This window comes from Buceros rhinoceros, unplaced genomic scaffold, assembly GCF_000710305.1.
Source record: "Buceros rhinoceros silvestris isolate BGI_N320 unplaced genomic scaffold, ASM71030v1 scaffold10115, whole genome shotgun sequence".
NCBI classification, from domain to species: Eukaryota; Metazoa; Chordata; class Aves; order Bucerotiformes; family Bucerotidae; genus Buceros; species Buceros rhinoceros.
Genome location: NW_010414573.1, coordinates 63775 through 91657, shown reverse-complemented (window position 1 = coordinate 91657; position 27883 = coordinate 63775). Strand labels below are relative to the sequence as shown.

Sequence of the window (27883 nt, the reverse complement as noted above, 5' to 3'; positions counted from 1 at the left end):
GCTGAATAAATGTTGGTGACGTGTTTCGAAACACCCCCACTTAGAACAACATCATGCAAAATATCCTTTGATTAGTCTGTGATCCTTTACTGATTCTTTTCCTGATTTTACTCTTCTCTCTAAAACTCATATTTTTGTGATTTTATTATATCCTTTCTCTTTAATGCACCAAATTACATGAGCACGGCAACTACTCATGTACCTAATTCAACAGAAGTCTTTTCAGAAAAAAAAAAACCAACTGTGGCTTTGTCTCCCAGCTTTCATTTGAATTACTTATGAGTCATTTTCTATTAATTGATGCTCTACCCATATTTCATGTATATTACTTCAAAAATGTACTGGGAAGTGACAGTTTTTTGTTCTCTTGTTCATATACTGCTGTATAATTTTTAAAAGCTAGATTTTATACTGGAGTTTGTCTCTCACTAGCACTGTTAACAGTTACAGATCTACAGAATTTGTTCTATTAACATAGATCCCATCTTAATTAAATTCCTGACTTCTGGATCATCAATTGCAAAGTATAGCTTTTCAGTGTCTATTGTGGGCATAAACCGAAGTGCAAGAAATCCCAGTTAAACCTGGGAAGAAATGTTCTTGCTCTGAGGATGATCAAGCCCTGGAAGCAGTTACACAGAGAGGCTGTTGAGTCTCCATGCATGGAGATACTCAAAATTGCAGTGGGCACGGCCCTGGGCAGCTTTCCTTAGTTGATCGTGGTTTGACCAAATATTTGGATTAGAGCTCCAGAAATGCCTACTTTCCTCGGTTAGTCTATGACTCAATGATAATTATCAGCTTCCTGTTTAATAAATGCATGAACTGTGTTGATTACACTCAGTCTCTCAGTGACATTGGTTTTTGTTTGAATATTCCAGTTTAGATGATATCTTAGTTGGCGCCCCTCTCTTTATGGAACGAGAATTTGAGAGCAAGCCTAAAGAAGTTGGGCAAGTTTATCTATACCTACAAGAAAGTGCTTTCTTCTTCCGAGATCCGCAAATTCTGACAGGCACTGAAGTGTTTGGTAGATTTGGCACTGCAATCACACACCTTGGAGATCTCAATCAAGATGGATATAATGGTAATTTATATGTAATGTAGTAATATATATCTCTGTAACAGTGGAATTAAAAATGACTAGGCACTGAGTATGAAACGTCTGTGCAGTGGCTGAAAAAGGCTTTTTAGCGTGTAACTGTCTTTGAAAGTCACAAGAGTTTACACTAACCCTAGTGAAATTGTTATTGAGGGCCAAACCATGAAAACTACCTATAGGAGGGCGGTCATATAGACTGCAGTGCTACTTTTTACTAAGTATCACCATGTTCATTTGAATAAAAACATTAACTGTTGTTTTTGTGGTTTGGTGACTATGATTACATTTAAATACTTAGTTAAGATGTTGCATTTGTTTAAAAGCAGATTCTCCTCAAATGCTTGGATGAGTTTGAGAATTGAATGAGGCTCATTAAATGGCGCTTTTTGCCCACAGTGAAAGAATCGGACAAGTACAGATGTACTATTTTGGAATTGGACTTCCACTGATGATACTTAGGAACTGAAAGAAACAGGTGCATAATGGGACCATTTTTTAAATGCTTGTAGCACACACACACAACAAAATGCTCATGTAGGTTAACTGGGAGCCTAAATGTAAGAGAACAGTCCAAGTAAAATAACTTGCTTCATTATCTGAGACAGCCTGGATGCCTTGAGCACCTTGAGTTAGCCTTGTAGACATGGTCAATAGCACTTTGTTTTTCCCCTCATGCATTTCCTTACTACTTATGTCCAGAATGTTAGGAGTCTGCAAAGCAGACATCTCTGCATCTAAAACCCCAAGGAGTTTTCCCTGGAGGAGATACTTTGCACAATAGCCTTAAAGATAGTTGGTCCACTAAGGAAAAATTAAGGGACTTAGCTCCTTCTTAACTTGAGGGCTGTTTTTCACAGTGCTCTAGCTACTAGATTAAAAAGCAATGTCACCAATGTGTGGCTCCTGTGCAAGGGATGGGTCATGTCAGGAGCCATAGGATTGCATTGGTGTTAAGTGTGCATCTGAATACCACCCTGTAGGAAGAAGCCACTGGACTGTGACTGCTGAGAATACCCTCACTGGGTTGTCTCTAAATCCCACCATGGAGTTCAGCCCAGCTGGACCCCATGGTGGAGAATTCCTGTTTCATACCTGTGAGTAATAGCAGATACTCTCAGCATTCTGGGCAGGGAAGGTTGGTACCCCTGCTCCCCAGTGTCCTGGGAAGGAAGGCAGCATTACTGCTTTTCTCTCTTACCGTATAGACAAGGGTAAGAGGAATTTAGAGCCAAAGATTTCTGCTTCATAACTGAAGATGCCAGTCGTAAAGCTTTGGTCCACTCCTGCTTTAGAGGGAAGGTGCAAATTCCAGGTGCTGAAGTCAAGTTTGTTAAAGGAGTCCGGCATCAGCTCCCAAATGAGAACCTAAGAATGAAAGCTGTAGACACGTATCCTCCTCTAGTGTTTTCTGTTGGCTAGCTCAGCTCGTGTGGCTGTTGAATCTCAATCTAGATGCATGATTCTCTCCACATCATGTGTAGGAATTGAGAAGAGCATTGTGAGTTCTGCTTTGTGGATATGACATCTCTTTTCTTAAGGATTGCTCTGCCTAATTGCATAATGCCCAAAGTCTCCTGTTAAATCCTGACTCAGTACTATTCCTATTTCTCAATAAGATGTTGTCTTGATATAGATAAAAACATTGTATTTTATCGTTCTCTTTTGCATACTACAGCACTGGATTTTGGAGAGGGATGTGGGTTTTTTGTCTATGTTGAATATTTTATCTGGAAAAACAAAGAGTAATTTTATCTAGTGGCTATTCCTTATTAATTAGGTATTAGAGGAAATCAAGGAAAATTTCTGTCTGTTCAAAAATATGGCAGTAGAAGTTGGCATTCATTAGATCTTGCTTTATGAAAGGTTATGAAATGCCCTGCAGATATGGTAGAGGAATCCAGTGTGGACTGGCTATTTAGTATAATGCAATTATCCCTTCATAGGATGATTTTATAAGTTTTTATAAGTCATGGAAGTTTGACACAGAAAAGACACCACAAACACCTTTGTGTATTTGCCTTAAACCCAGAATTCAAACAGAAGGACAGAACATTGAAGTTCTTGCATGTACGTAGCAAAGGTCATTTATGTCTGTTTCCTGCCTGGGCTTAGTTTTTGATTTATTTTAATTCTGCTCATTCTCTTTCTTTTATTGTACTGCAGATGTTGCTATTGGTGCACCATTCGCAGGAGAAGACAGAAGAGGGAAGGTGTTAATTTACAATGGCTACAGTAATGGGTTAAATACTAACCCTTCCCAGGTGCTCAGTGGAGCCTGGGCCTCACAGTCCATGCCTTCAGCATTTGGCTTCACTCTAAGAGGAGACTCAGATGTAGACAAGAATGATTACCCAGGTAAGATTTTTCCATCAGAAAGGGAATTTCATATTTCCATTCTCTGGAAAATGCATCATGCCTAAACTGTTCCTTTTGGAAGGCAAAGGTCAAAATAAAGAATAGACATTTTTGGATAGTTCTAGCTTGCTTTCCCGAGAGTTAAAATCAAACAAAACAAATACCCCTTTTCCTGTCGAAAGACACGATCAGAAAGGCAAGAAAGGCTTAAATAGTTACATTAACATAAAACATGTGAAGTTTGCAATAAAAAGCTTAACCCTTTCCCCCACTTCCAAAAAATGAATGCTCTCAGCTTATTGAACTTGTAAGGTCTCCTTCATCCTGGCATTCTTCCTTAATTAAAATCATGCTGTGTTGTAGAAGAAGGAATTGACTTGTTTGTGTTGCTAAGTTGTGTTTTGCTGTCTGAAGAGACACTGAGCTATTAATGGCTTTGATCACATTACAAAAAAGCAGAGAGAATACAAAGACATTGCTTAAAGGCACATATTTTGTTTGGGCTTTTCCATCCCTTTTATGTTTTCATTCTGCTATATGGTCTCTTCTTTTTTAGGTTACCTTTGTTTCTTCTTTAGTAGTTTTCCTGTCATGCATACAAATTTATCAAGTTTGTAACACCAGTTGAGTTTAGCTGGAGAGTCATGTATTTTTTTAAGAGGTGTGTTCATAACGTTGTAAGTAGTCTTGAGTGTTGGAGCTATTTTAAATACATTTGTATTTACTCTCCCTCTTTCCTTTAGAAGTAAATCTATTCTATTTCTTTTCATCACAATGCAGAAGCCTTAGCAAGGGTGTGCAGTAAAACACCATTTTTTATTGTTGTGAAAGGTTCATCCACAGTAAAATGCTAATAGTCTTTACTTCCCTAACTTACTATGAAATCACTTTAGTTAGCCTGGGTTATTTCCAGGCTAGCATTCTTAAAAGTTGCGTTGTTTCAGCGCAAACTGTGATTTTTCAAAGAGACAAAACTGGGATCTCTTTTACCTTTTTGTCATGGATTGTAAAAACCTTTTTTCTTTTTCAAAAGCAGAAGAGAGCTTCTGGGAAGTGCTGTGTAAGATAGAGATTACAGATTTACAATCAGATATCTGACTGCAGAATAATAAAGTGAGTTTATCACAAGACCGAAGGGAGAGTACCGTTAGCATTTGAGAAAAGAAAAGACTTTTAAATACTCTTCTGACTTTTTGTTTGCATATAGTTGATGTTGCTATTAATAGTTTTTCACTGTCCCTTACTAATGAGGTTCTTTTGGACAATGGAGCTCTCTATTTAAGTTTCAGCATGTAAACATTTCCTGCACCCACAAGGCCCCCCAGCAAAACCAAAGAAAACAGGATATTGCATTCCTGACATTTCTAAGATTAAAATGATAGAGAGAGGGAAGGGAGAGATTTTCAGTTCTTGAGGGGAAGAAAGGAAAATCTAGCTAGTATTAGCATACTTTATGTGGAGCAGCTTTTAAGCTAATTTGTGAGAAGTTTGGGTGATGGATCTTGATCTTTCTAAAAGCGTACTGAGGAACTGCTGTAGTCTGTTGTGAGATTTCTTGGAGTTACTCTGCTTTACATTGCTGGCTCCACTATACATCCTACTTACAGATTTTCATATTGTGATATCGATTCACTATGTGTTAGATGGCTTGGGTTTATACATGAATTACTTTGGAAAAAAACAACCCTCTTGTATTTTACTGTAATTAGTTTTTCCCTTCATCCCTCAGCTGAATGTCCGGATGAGCAGTCCAGAATACCAGTGAGATCCTGTCAGAAAACAACAGAAGTAGTCCTTACTGTCAGTCAACCTTCTCTCGCTTAATTCACAGAGACTTGAAGCACCAAAACAGAGCTGTAAAAATAGCACAACCATGGCACAGTGTTAACATAAAAATAGAATGCCTTCCTAAGTGAAAAAGGAAAACAAAAAAGGAAATAATATGGGGAAGTGCTGTTCGAGGGCAAACTCACTAGGCAAAGAAGTAATTCTTCTTGTGTCAAAAAGCTTTTCTTCTTCTCCTCCTGGTGGAAGTGCTGAAGGGTAGCCCATGTACAAAGAGGAAATGAGGGACTGAGCTTGGAAGAAACAGGAAGTAAGTTTTATTTTAAATGTCAGCTGAGAGGCAGAAGATTTGCTGGCTATAGAAGGTCCAGGAAATTAGCCTTTAACTCAGTGCTTCCCAAACTACTGGTTATGATTTTGATTCAAAGAGGATTGTGAAAGAGAAGAGAAAAATCTCAAAGATTTTCATTTAAGCTGTACATTATAAAATTAACTACTTCATAAAAAGGAAAAATTAATAAAACTGTATTATGCTGACTCATCACTCTGAGAAGTTCTGTTCCCATAGACTGGGAAATGAGAGCCAGCTGTGATGTCTGGCTGCAGGTATAAACATGTATTGCCACTGTCTGAGTTGATTCTCTAAGCAATTAGCTCTTCCGTGGCTGGAGTTCAAGAGTTGTTTGAAGACAAGTAAGCTCCAAACGGGATTATGCTTGCAAGAAGTTCAGAACTGACACCAGTTTGTGAGAACTCATAGTAACTGTAGCTGTGCTTGTACAATTTACTCAAGCCCTTGTGCCTGACATTAATCATGAGGCAGACATATCGCTGCTAGGAAATGAGAGGCTGAGAGACGGCAGTTACTAGTTTCATTAAGTTTCATTTTTAATGCACTGTGTAGCATTTTCAGAGCTCCTAGAATTTCAGACCTTCTTCTTTAAATCAGACCATGTATTAAGGTCCTTGAAGCAGATCACAGACCTGGAGGCCAGAAGAGACCATTTGCTTGTGTGGCTTCTTATCACAGAACACTGAGCTTTGTCCTGGGCTCACTGTATTAAGCCCAGGAATCAGTGATCTTAGAGACTAAGTTACAAATTGGGGAATACAGTTCCTAAAAAGTGAGGGTGAATCACAGTCAAATTTTTCTCCTCTTGGACAAAGGATAAATCCTCTCTTGGTTGAGAGTTCAGTTCAGGCTGATTATGTTTGTGAAACAAAACGAAATGAGCCAGGAACTGTGGTCTGGCCTTGAGGCTGCATGGTAAAGCACAACTTACCATCACCAGATGAAACCCCTCTGCCCACTGAAACAAGATGTCCATATCCAAACTGCCTTTTGGGAGAGGTCCTTGGCCCAGGCTATGCCTGGCCACTGTCTGCGAGAGTGCTAACTTGCACACACAAAAATCAGACCAGAGTCTGGGCTGACAATATAAAAATCTTAACACTACCCACACAGTGCTCAAGATTATACCCTGACTTAATATTTGTGTAGCCACTGACTGCAGAAAGCACAGGATACAGACAGCTGAATGGCCACCTAGTCAACATCACTCCTAAAACCTTTCTCAGGTAGGATCAGCATACAGACAGGGCTGCTTTCCTTCTCATTAGCAGTCTTGCCAGTGTAATCATCATCTGTCTTCACCTGCATAGGTGCTACCACTGTAACAGTAATAGACCTCTACTCTGAACATTGTGAAAATACAGGAATTTTTCTAACCTTTCAACATGGAAGGTTTAATTTTTGTTACTAAGCACAACCTTTAGTTTACATCTCCATAGCTTTCCAGGGAAGGAGTTCTGTAAATTGTGTCATACTTGCAGACACTCCAGATCTTATGTGCCTAGAGTTAATCTTTTATCAACACAGACAGGGGTGATAATATGGTAGTCTCTGTTTTGGAGGCTTAGAAGTAGTGGGAAACTTTTATCCCTGGGAAGCAGCAGAGACAGAAAACTCTTTCCAGCAGCTGTGTCACTGCTAAAATGCCCTCTTTCTGTGGTGGTGGTGATCACCTTCAGCCCCAGGACGCTGTTCCTCACCTAGCAGAATTGCAGTGCCAAACAGTGGTGATGGTGGTAATGAATGGATGGGTGCTTCTTTCTCCGTAGCCAAGTAAGAGTAGGCAGAACCTGACCATACTTTATAGTTGCATAAGACTGGTGAGAGGGAAGCAGTGAGAGGAAGGCAGATGTCAGGAAGCATGTCAGTCAGACTAAATGTACCAAGCCAGCTCTATGCTTTTTGATGTGGCTGTTTGGGAGACACACAATGTACAGCTTTCCCAGTCTTCCAAGCATGACACTGACAAGCTTTGTCTGTACTTACCTGAGATATTCAGTATACAATACCTCCAGTATACAAATGGTACTCAGTATTCAAAGAGTGCAATTAATCCTCTTAACCTCAATTTATCCTTACATCTATGCTATAAATATGCTGTTCTTTGGTTCTGAACTGTCACTGAACAGTCCTTGTACATAGGCTCAAACTCCCTTTGTTGCCAAAACAGGGTTGTTGCACAGTGTCTTGTGGAGACTAATAATTGGCATGGGCTGACTGCTTTAGGGCCATGCTAATGATACCACCACAGACAGTGCAGGTACAGCACACAGGTACATTCTCTGGCACTGATTTACTAGCAATGACATAATTGTAACATCTTTCAGCTGACAATCAATTTCACAGTTTTCTGACAACTCGTGTTCTAGGGTTGTATCCAAAAGAAAGGATCTGACCTCCCTTATGCTGCTATAGTAAATATTGGCCTGATGCCATTACTCTGGATTGACAGTCATGTAAAAAAAAATAAAGGGAATTAAAGAAATAAAGGCAGAGAGCAGTGAACAGAGAGACAAAAATGGGAGAAGATTGGGTTTTTTCATCAGTTTACGTGCAAATACAGTGACAGTTGGAAAGAACTGTGTGCAAGATTCTGTGCTACACTTTTCAGTGCCAAGGTTAGGACATCGTGAAGCAGCATTGCACTGTGTCTGAGGCTGTACTGGTGAGGTTCGTAACACAGTTTATGTGGCCATAATAGCAGCTCTAAAGGTTTGGCCAAGATACTCTGAAATCCCTGCCTCAGCACAACATTCCTGGCTGTCTCCTACACTGGAGTATCTGAGCAACATAATGATAACTTTCAACACAGCTTCCACTCTACTGACCAGTAAATCTGGGGCTTTTAGCATCCCTTTGCTCCATTCTGAGCTTTATTTCTGTCATCAAGGCCTGGAAAGGGAAATGGAGCTTCAGCTTAGGCATGTATTTTGAATTATAGTTTATTTTATTTATAATTTTATGAGCATAGTTCAGTTTTCTATCAGCATAGTTCAGTTTTCATAGGAACAAAAGAAATGCATAAAATCTGTTCAATGGGAAAGAAATTTGTTTCTTTTGGCTTCTGGGCATTCATTCAAAGCTAGTCCCCACTGAGTGCTTTGAGGCTGTGATTATCTAGGTGATGGTGCCGCACTTCCAGCTGGCTTTTGGAGGATGTAAGGTTTCCACCCTCACATTTCAGCGTATGTTCAGTCACTTGATGTCTGATTATAGCTGAGCAAATAGTTTATAATGAATAACTTACTCAACTCATTAAGCTTGTTTTCTTCTTGTGGCATATCCTCCAGCAGACTGTGGTTTCTTCAAATGTGTTTGTGAACCAGGATGATTTAAAGTTTCTTTTAACAGTGTGGGAGGATCCAGAGCAGTGCTCTAGATGAATTCATTATTCAAATACTGTTGATTAGGTAATTGCTTAAATAAATTATGCACTGTTGTTTCTGCTCCTTGCCTGTTTAGGTGCTTGTGTAAGTCTTCCTTATTAACATAGCGTCGTCCTGGAGTGGGTGCCACTGAAGCTCCATGTTCAAGGTGTCCTGCTTTCATACAAACACAGCTGTTGGCCTGATGTTTTGGTTATTCTTTTTAGTCAGCACAGGGAAATGTGTAAAGGCATCATCATGCCTTGATATTTTTGACTCAATGATTATAATAAGAACAGCATGTAGTTAATATAAACAAAATACTAGAAACATTTTAAGAACAAAACAAGTGTGACAGTCAGACAAAATTTCTTCAGAACTTCAGTAATCCAGTCTAATATTATTAAAATAGGAATATTTAACAGCTCAATGTGATAAATACTTAAACAGGAGGGAGAAAACCCTCAAGTTTCTTCCTGAGAGGCAAGGGTTCTTCAGCATTCATAATTTTTTTTGAGAACAATAGGCATTGTGCCAACAATATCACAGATAGTAATCTAGTGATGATTAAATTATGAAGTTGGTCCAGGAGATTTGTGGATGACAAAGAAATCAATGAGAAGCTGCATCTGGTCTGATAAGAGAGGACTGCTGAGCATGGGAGCCAGAACAAGGGCATGGATTCTGCCAGCAAATGCGGAAATCTAAAGTGTTTCTACCAGCTAGTTATGTTTTCACATGACTAATCAATCAAAAATGTAATGACAAGCCAAGAATATCCTACAAATATGTTAATTTTATGGCAAATCATCATCTGTTTAATTTACAGATATGCTTTTCTAAAATTCTTTGAGATATTTAATGAATTCACAATATTGTGCCCAACGGAATGTAAGAATAAAGCAATTAATCCTAGTATGAAGGGATTTACTGAAGTGGTAGAACATTAACTGTCCTCTTTTGGGTTTGTTTATAGTATAATGAAGTGAATAATAACATTGTTACGAAAGGCACTCATTCAGACAAAAGGGAAGCGTGGAAATGAATTAGCCGTTGTTGTTATCCTTAACAGAGCTGCTACTACAGTGTTTGAAAAGCAGAGAAGGATCAAGACAGTTGAGAATGGTTGGATTGGAAGAAGGTGACTTTGTTGTGGGTGGTGATTGTTCGCAGGATTTAACTAAAATTGAGTGAAGTTGGCTGAAGTGGAAAATCCTTTGTCGTTTATTATGATCAGTCCTGAAGGAATGGCCATTTAAAGGAAATTTTATTCTGGATTTTTCCTACTGAGATTTGGGAGTGTAGTGCTCTCTGATGTCCTCAGAAACAAATAGAAATCTGCTCATGGGCTTTTTTGGCACCTGATCCTCTGAGGGAAGTAAAAACCAAAAAAGCTCACAAAGATTTTTTTAACAGAGTTTCCAGTTATGCAATTTTCTCACTCTCTTTTTTGAAATTTCCACTAGCACCTGTGTTAAGATAGGATTCTCATTGTTTTCCAGTTCCTATTTATACTATGCCATTAAACTGACAGACTACACAAAGGAATATTGAAAGCTGTCAGCAAATGATTCTGAGTCCATAAAGTCAACCCTTTCCTGCCTGTATCCTGGTAGAGTTGTAGTGGGGGGGGGGGTGACACAGCTATCTATTGTTCCATTTTTGGGTTTCTTACAAGTTAAATGTGCCGATTATATAGTCCTTCATTGGCTGGTGATGTTGGCTGCTGTCCCTCATGAAGCGAGGTGAGATACCATGCTGTGGCAATTTCTCCTGTGATGGCTAGACAGACTAACCAAGTATGGGGTACTGAGCAAGATGCATACTCCTCCCCGCTCAGTCTCCCAGGGGCTGCATCTCTCGCAGGGGATGAAGATGTCCTTTAAAAATACCAGGGGGTCAGAGAATTTGTTCAAGTTTATAAATGAGTATATCTTGTTGAGACTGGAGGTAGGACTTCGTTGATCTTTCTGATTCTTCTGGTTGGCTGAAGGCTTAGCAGAATCTTGGCAAGTTTCTGCCCTTTATCACATAGTGTTTCAGGTCTGGCACAGCCGTATGGGAGAAGGTGCAGGTAAACAAACCAGCTTACAAAATCCAGTGTGCCTCTCATTGCCATGTGTGAATACTCTTTCCTTAACTTTTAATGATAATTTTATCTCAGAAAGCCAGACATCTTGAAAGCCTTCTCTTCAGAGCAAAGTAAAATTTGAAATAAGCATTAGGATTGTTTAATTTATCACAGTGCTCCTTGATTCAGTTCAGTACATGCCAAAGACACTTGTTTCAGAATTAAGCACAGTGAACTCCACGAACTGGGATTTTAGTGCATACAACCCTCAAGCTGTGTGGAAATGCAAGTTGAAAATACCTTCAGAGTCACGCTGTCCTTGTTTTCTTAGTTTTTGCATTGTGGTTGTGACCCCACAGTTCATTTATTCTACAACAGCAATGAGCCAGAAGCACGCAGCTGCTGCCACCAGCAACAGATCTATGCTTCTCTGAAGGGTAGCAGCTGATAAAGGATCTTCTCAATGAGATGAAACAGGCAAAGTGGTCATTTACTTAAATCTATGAGGTCCCTCATCCTCCTGAAAACATGAGAAAAGAAGGAGTGAAGGAGATTTTGTGATTATGATACTATTCTCTATTTCTCTGTTCTTTATACACATTTTAATCTGGCCTTGAAAAAAAAACCCTCAGAAATGCAAGAGAACAAAAGTTTTCATACACTTTCCTTCAGGCTCTCTTTGGAAGGATTATAAGTAGTTAAGCTGGGTTTTTTTGCTGTGTAATTCCAAATTGCTGGTAAACCCTGATTTATCTGCTAGTGACCCTTGCATCAGTGACATTGTGTGTGTAGCATTAAAGAACAATGAGTAAAGACAACTTAACTCTATTTTTATGAGAGGAAAGTTGCCAAACTTCAGATAATTTATACATCTCATGCATTTTTTCATAGAAATTATTAATTACTTTTCTGCAGAACACAAAAACTTCAAAACTTCTGCTTATAAAGGTGCACTGATTTGGTATATATTCAAATGTCATGGGTTTGTATCAATGTCAAAATGTTTTTCTTGCAATGATGGGTATAGGAGTTGCACCACACAAGGCAATGAAAGAACGAACAAAACTACTGTTCTGTAACAGAACCAGTAGAAGCAAATCAAAACCCCTAATGGATCTTCCAGTGAATACTCCACTTGAATATATGATGACTTGGTCCTTACATTAGATTACAGGTGTCACTGCTGTGGGTATATGTACATTTTATTCTTTGCATATACATTCTTAAGTCCGCTTTTCCTACTCAGTAGTCTCATTCAAGCTCCTTGGGTCACAAATAAGCATGGCTTAAACCAGAGAACAAAGGATGCGTCAGGGAAAAAGCAAGAGCTTCCAACAAGAGCAGGATGAGCACACTCCTGTCTGACCTTAGAGTGTGCTCAAATAGGGCCTTCGTGATGGTGCCATGATAGAATGTCCTCATCTTTTTGCTGTGTCCAAACCTGGCTGAGGTGGCAGTGCAGAAAGACTCCTCATGGAAAACCAGTCTTTTGGTGGCTGCTGACTATCATTGCTCCACTAGACCCATTGCTCGCTGTCTTCAAATAAGCTGGGCTCTGTCCCAAAGAAACGAGGATTTAACTATCAAGCAGATGTACGAAATCCCCTTTAACATTAAAGTGGGGCTACCAAGATAGTGGGACCTAGTCCGCACTGGCAGCTGTAGATGCTGAAATGCAGAGTTCACTCATGCTGGTAAGCCTAACTGTATCTGACAGACTCATTCTTTTTACCTTCAGATTCAAACAGGGTACATTTTACTAAGCTTACTCAAGTGGTGTGTTTAAGTTTTTCCTTGTGCCCTTGAAGGGTTGGAGTGCTTTATTTTTTAACGGAAGATCAGATTATGAAATCATCGCAAGACCAGGATCTGGATAAGTCTTGGATATCTACCTGTTTTATCTGTGCAATAACATAGCCCTGTACTGAAACCTTTTAAGTTACCAAGTCTAGTATGAAACAGTACATATCCTAAGGTAAGTCTGTTGCAGAATCCTTAGAGAGCAACAGAATGGAACCTCCTTCCTTCTTGTTTTTCACTTTCTGTTCATAACATGTTTCTTTTTCCTTTAAAAAGAAAACAAACACAAAACCAACCAAACAAACAAAAACCAAACCCTGCAGCTTCTAATGAAAAGGCCTCTTAAATGTCCCAAAAAGGAGATGGGGACAACAGCATTTTCTTCTGGTATTTAAAGTGTTCCTGAAGCACATTTCTCTGAGACAAAAAGTAGAAAACTGTAAATGTTGTACAAAAAGAGGATCAGACCCATAAACTGTCCATGTCTGCTCCCATTAGAACATTATGCAATGGAATTCTTTGTAGGACACACTGTTGCCCAGGTTTAAACTTGTGAATTTCTGACCATCTGAAAGGCAGAGTGCTTGAAAACATGCTGCCAGACCTGGCCCAAACCCACAGAGGTAATTAGCATCAAAGCCTTGATTTGCATCACGCTTGATGACTTCAGGACTTCTTAATTGAACCGGGGTTCAAACTGTGGAAACAACAAGGAAGGGTTTGTTTATGATGCTGAGTACTAGTTTAATTAACTCATTTAGATCCATTGAGGTTGCAAATCTGTGGCACTGCAAGGTCTGTTGTAAGACTCAGTCTCCTGAACTGGATGCGTGTAAATCAAATTGTGTGGAGTGAAAGGGGTGCCCAGATGGACACCAGGGGGGTTGTTAATGAAACAAAGCTCTTTCCTTTTCTTCACTGCCTGTGCTTCAGCTAGAGGCAGCAGCAAAGTTGATCCTTTTTCCTCATTGCTTGTCTCCAGCTTTATCTCCAGCAGGCCTGAGTGGTGCAGCAAGCTTGGGTCTTTCCAGAGAGCCCTGTGTGGGGTCTCCAGGCAAAAAACAGGAATATTAGGGCCTGTAGATTTTCAATCCAGGCTGGTGTCCAGTAATAAAGATGTGCCCAAGGCCTGGTGTAGTGCTTGTGGTTTTGACTCCGTTTTCGGTCTGTTCCAAATGGTGGCTGATGTGGAAAAAGATGGCTTTAGGTGGATAGCTACCATTAGTTAACCTTAGCACATGTTGCTACAATGCTGAAAACATTGAAAACTATGGAATCAGCCGTCCTTTGACCTGTGCAATGTATTTATGTACACAGAGATGTAATGCTTAAATGAATGAACAAATTACTTAAACACAGCATGGGAAGGATTGTCAGGAAGGAACACCATAAATTTTAGAGATGACCTGTATGAGAGTGACAACAAAGTTGTTTGCATCTCTTTGTGTAATGGGCAATAAATGGTTTGGAATAAAATGTATTGGGGTTAATGGCATCCTTCTCCCCCTTTAATACAAGTTGGAGATAAGAGAGATTGTGGCCTGGGTGACCTCGTGTTAAGTAGACTGGTAGTTACTGCATACAATGAAGGCATTTGTGAAGCCATCTCTGACAATGTGAAATGTTTTCTTTCAGGTACACTTTTGAAAAAATTACTTAGGAATTATTACTTTTGTTTTATGCTACTACATTTTTAATAATCTAATGTAGGCTGGAAAAAATGCATGAGGGCCTTCTGTGTAGTTCCTCTGAAACTGTTTTGTTTTTCCAGATTTAATTGTAGGCGCATTTGGAGCTGGGAAAGCAGTTGTTTACAGGTACGTGGTAAATACAGTGGATTTTTTTTATTTTATAGCCTTGGTGGGAGATGTGCAAATAAACAAATTTCACATTCCTGTGTTTACCTGATGCAATGTGTAAAAGATCTTACAGATGATAAATTAATCATCTTGTGAGAAAAATGCTTTTTGCCTTGCTCAAAACTTGACATTTTCAATGAAAAACTCCATGCTTGGTTTTAGCTCAAGAAATTTCTTCCAGAACGCTTGACTCCTCACTGAATTTTAAATAAGAAATTTAAAAAGCATAACATTGAAAATTTTTTTTTTTCCCTGGCAGAATGGTGCTAGTCAAAAATTTTGAAGTGGCTGATTCTTTGGAGGTTATGTGCATTAAGGCATGAACTGTTTTTTGAAAATAAAGACTGCTGCTTTTATAATCAGTTTAGAACAAATGTACAAGATCCTGTTTTGCAAATCACAAAGTTGTTCCTGACTATGGATTTTCGCTAAATGCCCTTTTTATTTAGAGGTATAAATTAAAACTACCGAATACATAAAAAAAATGTGCTGCTGCTCGTAGTCCAGCCATCCTGATAGCTTTTTGCATTTAAATAATCACCTTCTGTTGCTGCAACAGTGTAGACGTATTTCTCGATTCCTGTCTGTCTTCTTGTTGTGTGTATTCCCAACAGTACCTGACCAAGAGAAGACATGTTCTGCTTCCCAGATGAATGTTTGTCAAAGCATAAGAATTTTGTTAAAACAGGAATGTTAGCTCATGTTAGCTACCACCATAGGTGCAGTGAGTACACCTGATTTTCCTACTGCCCTATGAAGGAACCATGCAGATACTTTGCAGTGCATCACCTTGCAGTGGCACAAATGACTGCACAGGATGCGAAACATTGGAGAATTAGAACCAGTGTGATTTTAGATAGCAATAAAAACCACGTTCTGTTGAATTTAAGAAAGTGGATAGCAGGAGGCTGTGTCCTGGCCAGAGTGTATCAAATACGCAGCTTGTCATATTGGAGAAACAGAATTTTATTAACTGAAATTTACTAGAAAAAAGGTTTTCCATATTGCATAAAAATGAATAAAGTAATTTTATTTTTTAATGTCTCGCTGAAGTAATATAGAGAAGTAATCATCAGCTCAGCTGTGGCTTAAAATGCGAGGAAAGTAATTCTGTAATAACCTGGTTTTGCCAGAATTATAGAAGTTCCTGTAAAATAGCACTGCTGTCTTAAACAGAATTTAGACCTTTTCTTGTTTTCATTTGTCTTCTGAATTGCTTTCAGTTATAGATTATCTCATTACTTAATAACAGATTATTATTCAGAGGAATGGTTCCCATGACCACAATTATATATTCACATACTCAGCAGAATTTTTTAATGATTATTCCTGGTTTCTGAAGTCAATTGTCTGAAGACATGCCAGACAGAGTTTATTATTGGCTTAAAATATTCTAGATCAACTTCTACTTTAACCAAATTATCTTTATTTATTTAAGAATCTTAGGGATAGCAAGTCTACGTCACTGTTAATAGAGACAGTATAAAACAAATCCAATGCTGTAAAATAATGGCCAAAGGACTGCTGTAAATCCCAAAGGCAGACTCTGTCCATTTGTGAAAACACTGTGTGATGAAATGTGTCTGATGTGCCTTAGTCCCCAGACACACCTATCGCTTAACTATAGGACACTGTTACAGTGATGCTGTTAACCTGTTGGTTTTTTGTGAAAAACTTTCAAAATGTCGTAGTAGGAGGTAAAAACAGTTCTTTGGGGTAGGAGCAGCATAAAAGTGTTTTCTCCCAGATAACTCTCCATTTCTAGCTTCTTTGTGGCCATCTCAGTTAAGTGTTTTCTCTGCTGCAACTTAGGTACTAATGTGCTCCTTCTGTGTGCAGTGAACCGTATTTCTGTCCCTCAGAGCCAGACCTGTTGTCACAGTGAATGCTCAGCTCATTCTGAACCCCATGATTGTGAATCCAGACAATAAAACTTGTCAGCTCCCTGACTCTCAGCTTTTGATGGCCTGGTAAGTTTATGATTAGATAAAAAATATCCTCTTTGTCAAATAAATTCCTATTCCTGACTTTTCTTGCGGCTTTTTGTTGAACTTGTTCAAAGTTCAAAAAAAATGTTCAAACATGCTATGAGTGCAACAAAAAACCTCTATATGGGAACAGAGTTCATTTTGATACTGTCCAGTACTTTTCGGATTCTCAAAATGAAGTAGCTAAAAGTTGAGTCCTTTGATGTGCTGATTCTCCTTCTTTATAGGAGGATGCTCAGTGTCTCCTAGGATCAAGCTATAAATTCATATGCAGTGTTTGCATGAAAGAAACATAAAATAGCTAAGACACAAATCACAGAAATATTATCTGTCAAAACATACATCTTTGTTGAGAAAACAGTGGAAGCGATGCAAAGAGCTGGAGGGCCCACCATTTTCTGTTAGAGAAAGAGAGATCTCAGTCCTTTGTGGAAGAGAGAAGGTATCTGGCTGGCCGTCCTGAGAGCAGTTCACAGGATGTTGTTTCTGGCTGTCACTGGTCAGAGGAAAGCTTTTTAAAGTGTGTTGTACAGGACAATGTTGCACATATCTTTAAAAGATAAACCCTCCACCACAGTAACGTTTAACTTTGAAAATAAAAAGTATATTCAAAAACTTGAAGCTAATTAAAACAATTTAAAATCAGTTGTTACAAAGTGCAGGCAGGGCAGTTGGAGGCTATCTGATAGCACATAATGTCACATAAAGACTCGTTTACTGCACTAGAGAAAAAGTCACTTAGAAAGGACCACAGGAACAGTTGATAAAAGAGGCGATTACAGATACATAAGATGCTGTTTGAAAGTGGAAATCATAACAAATGAGAAAAGTAAAAACAAAACAGAGCATAAATATGTGCAAGTTGAATATAAAATACCAGTAAGCCCTGCCAGAAAGACTGTTAGGAACAGATTTCTAAGACGTAAAAACTAGCCATATAAATTCATTTAAACACATTAGGAGCAGAAAGACTGCCAGGATGTGGGCAGGATGACAAGAATATCAAGGAGGGCTTCAGAAGGTAAGGTGACTGCAGAAATTTTACACTGCTTTTAAACAGAGGTATTGCCCATGCTGGAGACATTCTTTATAGGACGTGAGTTCTAAAAATCATCTTAAACATAAGAGTCAGCGAAACAGTTTTTAGAAGAGATTGATAAATAAGAACCTTAAAAAATAATCATGACCAGAAGCAGTACTTTTAAGTCATAAAGGAATTCAACTCTGATACACTTAAACCACTAAATATATGGGCTTTCAATGCATCTGGGATGGGGCTGTCAAGAGATTTTCGCTTCTGCTCTATTCTTTTACACTTTATGGGATGTCTGATATTTGTTATAATGTTCCTCATTTCTACACCTGTGTAGAAAAATTACCCATCAACAGAGCAATGTAGGAGGCAGCTGGTAGAACTGTGCAGTCCCAGAATTTTAAGAAGCTTTGGCCTTTCTGGAGTAGGATCCAGATCAAGTTACATCCTGATTTTTTTATTCGGGCACCTTTTGTTTTAATATTTGATGTAATAGAGAATGTAAAATGCCAACGTCGGGCTGAAGTATGTTCATTGCTCCAAATTATGTTTTTTCAGAACTTCATTTTTTAAGACTTTAAGAATGCTTTATGCCGTAATGAAAAATATTTCAAAACCAACAGCGTACTGAAAAACAAAGGTGGGTTTTTTTGCAAGGGAAATAAATACATGCATCTCTGTTGTAAAAGTATTCCTGCCATGAGATATTGTTTAAAAAAGGGAGGAAAAAAGCAAAGTATGCTACTTTAACATGCAGGGTTTTTATTACTTTTTATTTCTGTGTTACAGTAGGCCAGTGTGGTTCATATCTACAACAGTTTTATATGAAAGCATAATTTAATTTCTGTCTGCTTTATTCTAAAACACTCTTCCCTGAAGATTTAGTTCATATTACAAAACAACTCAAGAGCAGTTGCTATTTTCCATGCCGTAATTTTTCTCCTTAGTTGATAGAAGCTTGTGTTGTACATGTGAAAACAATTAGTAGGGAAACTCCAACAGGCAAAGAATTCTTCAGTCCCCTGGGGTAGGTTCTGTATCTCTTAGCCAGCTGTGCAACTTGTATAAAATGTCTACTGGCTGACAATGCAAAAAGGAAACCTCCTACCAGAAAGGTTGCAGGAAGTGTGTGTGTATGAATAATGTGGATTATTGTACATTTTCAAGTATTAGGAAAATATTATTTTTACTGTTATACAAATTGGAAAGCTGAAGCACAGAGGAAACACGCACAAAAAGTAATTTTTATGCACAGTCCTAAGAGAATTGTTCTGAACTTCTAGAAACGTAATTCTTTCTTTGCTATGTTTAAAAAATTGCTATTTCTGAGATCCCAAAACTAACAAATTTGGAGTAAGTTCTGCAGCTTTGAAGCTACTGAAGAAAATGCAGGTTAATTTCTGTAAAAAGGAGTAAATAAATCAAAAAGCTGTTTCCACATCATATGATTTATTAAGTCCAAGACTGGATTCCTCCTATGAAGAGGTCTAATTCTTCTCTGCATCGGTATTCTTATCATCGTTTGAGATCCGATTGTCCTCTAATTCCTTTGTTGCTACTTCATGCTTAAATTCCAAATCTTATTTACTCTGCCTCTCACCAGCTTAAGGTGCCGTGCAAATATTGTCACTTCCATGTGGCAGAGGAGCAAGAAGTCAGAGAAGCTGCCTAACTTACTGAAAATTAATTAGCACAGAAGTGTCCAATCATGATAAAAAGTCAATTTGCAGAATATATATATTTTGTTAGTGCTTTTCAGGTTTGGATGTCTAATCAGACATGTACCTCGCAGGCTTCTTCAGGGAACCCAGCACTCCACCTTCTGTAAGCCAAAATGCAAACTGCTTAAAATTTCTGATCCTCAAGTTCCAACTATCAAAAAATGATCTGAAAAAAATTTTGTCATTCTTTTATCTCCAAATCTGGTGTTGTTATTCAAACAGTAATAAAACGTTTATAATCTTGAGTCAGCTAGATTCAGCAAATGGAACATTTCTACATATACATCAAAAAAAGCTGAATACAGAATTCCTAACAAAAATATAAAATAAAAGAATAATAATTTTTAAACCCTTACTAACTGCATAATTTTTGGACTGCCTTTCTACTTTTGCTGCTTTCTACTGCTATTTTCCCATTGACTTAATTTCAAACTGGGTGCAATTGGTGCAGCATGGATATGGACCTGAGAGCCTTTGTATGTTGTTGTGATGAATTTGTGTGAGATTTGCCATAGACTGTTGGCCAGCCTGGCTCCGTGAGTCACATGACCAAGTCATATGACCCAGAGTCAGAAGATGCATATACCTCACACCTCAGGTGCTAATGGGAGGAAAGTAGGCATGTGGTGACAGTTGCTACCCAGGAAGCGCATTGCTGTGTAGCAAACCTCTGCTGTGCCAGGAATACAGTTGGGAAATTTGATGCTATTAGTTTTTGTAGCCCTAGAGACATCCAAAAGGCAGTCATCTGAGTTACCTAGCAGCTCTTGTGTTACCACAGCATGGCCACGTGATGCAGCCTAGCCTTGAAAAGCCTTCAGCATTAAAGCTCCATGTTGGTCATTGTGGGTCACAAGGTTAGACTTCTGGCATAACAAAATCTAGAAGCAGGCCAAGTATTAGAGCACCATAATAGAACTATATTTACTTGCTTTTACCTGTTGTTCTGCAAAGAAAGAGCAATTTCATCAGCAGACAATAATAGCTTCTGCTATTCTTCTGTAGAGGTTTGTGACCTTGCAGGTTGGCTACCAGCCTCACACAGGATGGAATTCTGTAGCATGAAAACTTAATGTGCCTTTCTGCTAGGTTGTTATCCATTCTTCCTCTCCATGTACAACCTTGTGTACTAAAGAAATGGTTAATGATGATTAATGATGACTGGTAGGATCTGGTAATGCCTTGCTTTTCACTTCCAAAAGTAAGTTTCCTATGTTTTTCACCTACTAGAATAGCCAGAACAAAATTAATTCTTTCTGGTTCAAACTGCAGTTGAGAAAACATTACTTGGGGGTAATGGACTTTTTTGATTTTCTAAGGATTAACCATTTTGAACAATATAGGTAATTTGGTTTGACTTCTTGTTCTAATAATATTAAAAATGTTTCTGTCTACCTGAAGAACACAAAATTATTCCAAACAAACTGCTTTATTGCCCCAAGATTACCAGGAGAAGGCAGTGTGTTGAGTTTTAAGGCTTTCCCTCTATTTTGTAGCTACAGTCAAATACTATTCAAACCATAAGATTATCGTGATGGCAGACACTGTAGAATAAGTGCGATGTGGTCATCTCTTCAGAGAGACAAGATTGATAGCACATAAAAGTACATATGCTTTAGGATGATGGACTGTTCAGCAGTTGTTTCTTATTTGCTCAAGTTTTCTTCCTTTGATTGTTAATTGTCTTGTTTGGTTGAATGCTCCTCCAAGCAAGCTCGAAAGCTCAGCTCTTGTATTTCTTACTGTGCCTAGGAATCAGATATTAAAGCTCATAAATCCTTTAGAATCCTGTCCTCTTTTGTGGTCTGTCTTTTCCTCTGCTTTTCTTTTTCTCACAGCTAAAGCATCCCCCAACATCTCCACAGCATCTTCTTGAGATAAGCATATCAAAATTTGTCTGGGTTTGTGATCAAAATCTGTAGTGTCCTCGGAACTCTTTCTGAAATCATAAATGTGTGGCAGAATTCTGCTAAATCAATAGTCTTGCCTCTTGCATAGTCAGAGGCTGGGAGACTAATAAAGTCCAAATTTTTGCTTTTTTGCACTGCCATTTTGTTTTTTGACATGCTTTGCCTGGAGTGGAAGGGTTAAAACTTGGCTCTTACAGTAATAATTAAGAATATTACTTTGGTTATCAAATGTGTATGATTAATTTTTCTTTACAGAAAATTTTCATTACAGTAAATTAAACATACACTGAAATTCTGCTGTTTAAAAAGTAAAGCATTTCAAGCCAGATTTTTAACTCAACTTTTTTTTTAAACATGACAATGCAAAAATTATGTGTGACCTCCAAAGTGAGTTCACCAGGTTTAATATATGGTGGCATTTCATGAGTTCACATTTGAGAAAATACAGTCTTATGCTATGATATGCAAGACTGGCCTGTGGAGCCTGATGTCTAAATTGTATTTATGCAACTTCACAAGATTTTCTCACTTTTGTTGTTCTTGTCCTTTTGCAATAGGAAATAATTGGTTCTTCGTGTGTTAACTCATAATTGTAAAGAAGTAGGAATATAACTGAATCTGCAGTTTCTCCATGGACCTTAATGTCATTTGAAGTCCACAGTTAGGCAGAGTTTAATGGCATAAGACAATTTTTTTTTCCCAAGAGGAAAGTGTTTATTTAATAGGGTCATAAGAGTGACGTGAATCCCAGATGTGGCAGTTTCATTACATTTGTCAGAGGAAGCAAACATGCTATTAGAATGTGATTATAGGTTATTTTAAAGGTTATGTTACTTGTTTTTCAATCCACTGCATGAAGAAGTTAGTATATCATATAACAGTAGTGAGGAGATTAAGAGCAATGGTTAATTCAAATATGTTTTTATGTAACCCAAGCTGATTTCACATCTTCCAGTGCTGACCTACAATCCGTGTTTAGCTGAGTCTGCAATATACAAACCAAAACATTTTCTGAAGCCTTGAAAATATTCTTTTGAATGATTGGTAGCCAGGGACACTTGCAAGTTCTAGGAAGCCTCAAATCTTTCAGCTGAGCAATTTTGTTAAATTAAATGGGACTTCTTTGGGAATAACAGTGTGGAGAACGAAGTCCTTGTGGAGTGTGACAGCAAAAATCAAGAGCATCTTTCCAGTGACAGATTTCTTCTTTTGTTGCTCGTGAGGGAAGTACGCCCTCATGACCATACTCGTGTGGATGCTAACAGCATCAACAAGCATCATTACAACTCTTCCCTAGCCATCCAGAGGATTTATAAAAGCTTTTTTAAAACGTGATTGAGTTAAATATGTATGTAACTTGCATAGATTCTTTACAAAGTGAAACTTTTCTATAAACATTTACAGTTTTTAGGCTTTGTAAATTAATTTTTATTGTAAGTCTTGTTAGGTGTCAGCCAATAGAACTGTAAAAGGCTTCTCATGTTGAGTAACTGCAAATCTTATTGCCTGTCTTAAAAAGAAATGGAAATACAGGTTTATTGTGAGAAATAACTAATTATGGCTGAGGTGGTGTTTGTATAATACATTTATAATTGTGATGTGAATATTGCTAGGCTCAAAAAAGCTTGCTATACACTAGGAACAGGCAAATAAAAACCTGTTAACTTATAATGTGTTGCATTGTGTAGAATGTATTGCATTAGCATACTAAATAATGAATGTGAATTTCTCTGTGCTTTGATTTAGGTCATGTACCTGCCAAGTTCTGCAAAATCAGCAAATCAAATACAATACATTCTGGTTAGTCTTGCCCCACAAAAATTGAACAATTCAGTTAGTATGTTTGGAATTAATTACAGCCTCTTGAAAGTCTTACAGTAATGCCAGTGGAACCCATTGGCATCCTGTGTGTTTTGATTTGCTAGAAAATACCTTGAGTGTTGACTACATGCTCAAGGATTTTTCTTACCTGACCATAGTGAACCAGAAGAGACTTCTGCAGACAGCCTCGAAGGTGGTTTGCTGAAGCTAGACATAAGGAACCCAACATTACCAGCAGTATTAGAAGGTGATCTCTGTAGGCCGACTCAAGAATTAATGGGAACAGATTCTCGTCTCTATACCTTTACCAGGAAGATATTTGGACCCTGCCTTGTTTGATTTTTAGTGGAGCTTAGGAGACTTGCTAACTTAGAGTATGTCATAGGTAGCTAAACGCATACCTCAATTAACATCTCTCTAAGGAAAGAAAAAGAAAACTTAAAAGGTATGTCTTGGGAACTGCTGATTCCCAGGTCACCTTTCTTTCTGCTAACAATTACTTCTACTTTTTTTATATGTAGCTTTACTGTAAGAGTCTGCGCAGACTTTGAAGGTCAAAGTATTTCAGATGAGATAGGTAAGAAATGTTTTATATTCCTATAATTTACTATTCAATTTCACGTGTATTTTTTTATTACACCTTGAAATACAATAGGAGTGAGATCCTCCTAAGGCAAGAAAATAGATTTTTTTAAAAATACTTATATAAAACACAAAGCTTGTATTATTCACTTGAAGGATTTTTTAATTCAGTTTAAGCCATTTTCCGAATAAAACCAAGAATGTACCCTATTGGAGAATGTTCTGTTTTGGGAAAAAAAGAAAAATTGAAGAGGTGGAAGTCCTTTGCGTATATGATCCATAGATGAAATTAGAAAGCTTAAATTACATGTATTCCATACTTCGGAAGAAAAACTGGTGTTCTGCTAAACAGACAGGCACTTAAAGTATGGATTAGTTTTTCATGGCAGACTTTGTTAGAGTAATTAACTATAATACATAGTGAATTGTTTACTATTTTTTCTTTCCTTCTTAAATAAATAAATATTTTATCTACTTACATCCTTTAGTGCTGAAAGGTGAATTGCAGTTGGATTCATTGAAACAGAAAGGAGCTGTTAAGAGGACCCTCTTCTTTGACTACCATCAGTCACATCATTGCTTTTCCATTGTGATAAAAAGACAGAAACAGCTCCATTGCCAGGACTTCCTTGTTTATCTCAGAGTAAGTTGTTTGAAATATTTTGGACTGTCACCATCATTAGTGCGGTTAGAGACTTAAAGAAAAGGAGCCACTGGAAAAGGAAGAAAAATTTCCATTGTTCTTAGATCCCAAAGTTACAGAAATGCAAGATAAGAAAGGACTCATTTGGGTGTCCCGAACATTCTTCTACCTGTGCAAAATTTCCAGTGTAAATCTTTGGCTCATCTTTTGTTAATGTAAGTATAAAAGAGAAACTTCCTTTGAAGAGCATTCTGTTGCTCTGTGTACAAATACATCCATTTCATGCTCTTCTGAAAATGCTGATTAAATACTGCATTCCCTGACAGAAAAATGAAAGATTGCTCTCCCTGTAGTATTCACAGTGGGATAATCTACTAAACATGTTAAATGTCATGCCATTCAGTTTCAACAGATATTTTAAAGAAGTGTCACCAGCAATATCTGCCTAAAATTCATGCTTTTAAAGAGATTTTCAAATGTTTTTAGAAAAATTTAAAACTGTGGAACTGAATTTGTGAAGGAGAAAGGGTCATTAGCTACTCACTTGCAGCTGGAATTACCTAATGAAATCGAAGGAATTCCAAGGCTGGTCTTAGAAATGCAGTGGAAAGTGAAATGGAGAAGTCTGAAGTAGTATGTAAGGAGGTATCTAGGCACTAAAAATGGTGGAGTTTTATCATTGCTAAATCACATAAATTCTTGATTATGGAACGAACCAACAGCATTACCTCCACAAATCCACAGATGCCCTACCTCCATTCTGAAAGGAAGTGGCTGAGTTGGTTCTGTCTGTCTTTTAAACAGCTTCATTTTAGGTTAATGCTTTGAAAAGGTTCTAAGTCTGCTCAGCTCAGCCAGCTTCTTCCAAATGTGGGGCTGTGGCGACAATGTGTTCTAGGCATTCCAGTTACTGGTGAGTCACTTTGCTTTCCTAATGGCGTTACTTACACTCGGAATTTGGCCAGCAATTGTCAAAGAACAGAAAGAGTATCTTTACCTTCTAGTCTGAATACATTGCCATACAATAGTAATCTGAAATAATTATATTAAACCATTGGAGTTTATTATGTGATTGTCTCTTGCAGGATGAAACAGAATTTAGAGATAAATTATCTCCCATCAATATAAACTTGAATTATAGTTTGGATGAATCCAATTTTGAAGATAGCTTGACTGTAAAGCCAATATTGAACTATTACCAGAAAAGCTCAGTAACAGAACAGGTATGAATTTTGCATGCCACATTTTCTGTATATAAATATGAAAGCATTTACAAATACTTTGTGTGTCATCTCCTTAAAACAGAGTATCGTGTCCAGAAATTACACAACAAGAATTTAATTAATTCAAAATGTAAATTGAATATAAATACAGAACCAGGCAGGCCTTTAAAGCATATCCAGAACTTTGTCGTGTTCATAGTTTTGATTGCATTCTAGAATATGTAAGCCAAGTTAGTGTGGAAAAGGGCCTGAAAGATGATATTCTGCTAAGGATGTAGTTGATAGTCTAAATAGTCTCCAGCTACTCATGTGGAAAGGAACTTGTCAAAAGGAAAAACACATTAATTCACTAGGGCAGTGCTAGTGATGGTTAAGACATTTAGGTTAGAGATATTTAATCAAGTTGTTGAAGCATGTACTAACTGTAGTATAATTTTTTTGTTTTGCAACAGGCTTACATTCTGGTTGACTGTGGGGAGGACAACTTGTGCATTCCTGACTTGCAGCTTTCTGCTATGCCGTAAGTTAAATAAGATAAATTATACTGTATATAACAAAATCCAGACACTTCTAACTGCTTTAACAGAATGAAATATGTGGAACGCAGTTTTGGTTTTTGCTATTACTACTCGTTCTTACCTGATTTCCATGTTTTAATTTGTACACCCTTTTCTTCTAGAACATCAATAAATGGAGAAATATATACTTAAAATTGTATCTTTGTCAGATGCGTTCCTGATGTTTAATGGAGTGTTACGATAGAAAATACAGTTTGCACGTGTTTGTTAGGAGTGATTCTAGTTCTCTGAATGCCAAGAGATAATACAAAATGTTCAAGGGAGACTTTAAATTTGTTTATTTCAGCGTGCCTGTGACTTTGAAATTGGGACACTATTCTCCTGAACTCAGTATACAGTGAAGTAAATGAATTTCAGAATAAAAGAATTTCAGAACAGGACAACAATTCCTCCTATGGAGGGAGAAATATGTCAAACAGGACAAGTGAGGAACCTCTGTTATCTGACTCTGTGCCATCAAAATCAGTACATAGCTGTGAAAGGAAAGGGTTCAGTGCAGTACAGCTCTTAGGAGATCTTCTGTCATTGTTCCTTTTACAATGGGCATGAGGGGCAAACTAGAACACCACCACCTTTGTGCCCTCCATAAAACAATCCTGATGGGACCCCTGTGGCAAGTAATTCCTCCACCAGATAACTTCTTTCTGGTTAGGAAGTAGTCAGGCTCAGTAACTTTCCTTTGATTGTCCATAGTGGTGTTTTCTCTTTACCTCTTTCCTATCCAGGTGCTGGCATACTTCTCAAAGGGGGTCATTTTTTATGGAAAATACTTTATTCTGTGTTCACAGAATATTTTCCAGAACAGATTCCATGAGAGCAAAATGTTCTTCTGTTTTATTTGTAACTAAATTGTAGTTGTGCATGTTTTAGCTCCTCACAAGTAGTATGTTTTATATAGAGATAAAGATCAGCTAATAATTGGAGAAGAAAACTGCGTCATGCTCATAATAAATGCAAGGAATGATGGAGAAGGAGCTTATGAAGCTGAGCTGCATATAAAGATTCCACCTGAAGCAGATTACACAGGGATTGAACGCAACAACAAGGTAAATGAAAATTGGAATGCTAGCGATAATAATGCTAGCAATAATAAAGGTTAACCTGCACAGACTAAATCAGCTGAAAGCAACAAGTAGAGAAATGCCTTTTAAAAGAGAGATTCTGTCAACTCTCAGCTACTCTTGCTCATGCATTCCAGGCTAAAAATTAGCCATGTCACCAGAAGATGGAAAGGACAGGATCATTCTGTTCAGAGACAGCTCAGGTCCAGCAACTCACTGTTAACTTAGTTACAATACCTCATAAATAATGTCACATACCTCCTAGGACTAGGTATTAACATCATTCAGATATTGAACCAGTAAACCCTACCAGTAGCAGGGATTGATAGTGCAGAATCCCTTTAGTGCTTCGAACTTTGGATCCTGTGGTACCAACTCTCAGTCAGAGCGAGCCCGGCTGAACACCATATGCTTGAACACTGCTGGCTCATGCTCCCAGCACACCGGCGGTTAACCATTACTAAGGGTATCCCAGTCTCTGATATCTGAATAATTGAACATTAACTAGAGTATAAACTTGACAAAGTTGATTTCCTTTGTAATCAATTATTTTATCTTATGGATAGGCCATAGAAGCAGTTACAATGTAAAATGTGGCAGTGTTCACAGAAGCACTAATGCTGACTGAAGTCCT

At 37.9% G+C, this 27883-nt stretch overlaps 1 protein-coding gene across 1 annotated transcript in view; it reads left to right on the top strand.

The window, feature by feature from the left end:
- Window positions 1-27883, top strand: part of ITGA8 (integrin, alpha 8) — a gene marked incomplete at its 5' end in the record, with an annotated part of 112583 nt that overhangs the window by 28392 nt on the left and 56308 nt on the right. Inside the window, 9 exons of the mRNA XM_010137137.1 lie at window positions 882-1087; window positions 3266-3457; window positions 14602-14647; window positions 16552-16659; window positions 23684-23739; window positions 24233-24387; window positions 25473-25610; window positions 26063-26130; window positions 27087-27234. Of these exons, the coding sequence (XP_010135439.1) occupies window positions 882-1087; window positions 3266-3457; window positions 14602-14647; window positions 16552-16659; window positions 23684-23739; window positions 24233-24387; window positions 25473-25610; window positions 26063-26130; window positions 27087-27234 (1117 nt within the window). The remainder of the gene's footprint in view (window positions 1-881; window positions 1088-3265; window positions 3458-14601; window positions 14648-16551; window positions 16660-23683; window positions 23740-24232; window positions 24388-25472; window positions 25611-26062; window positions 26131-27086; window positions 27235-27883) is intronic.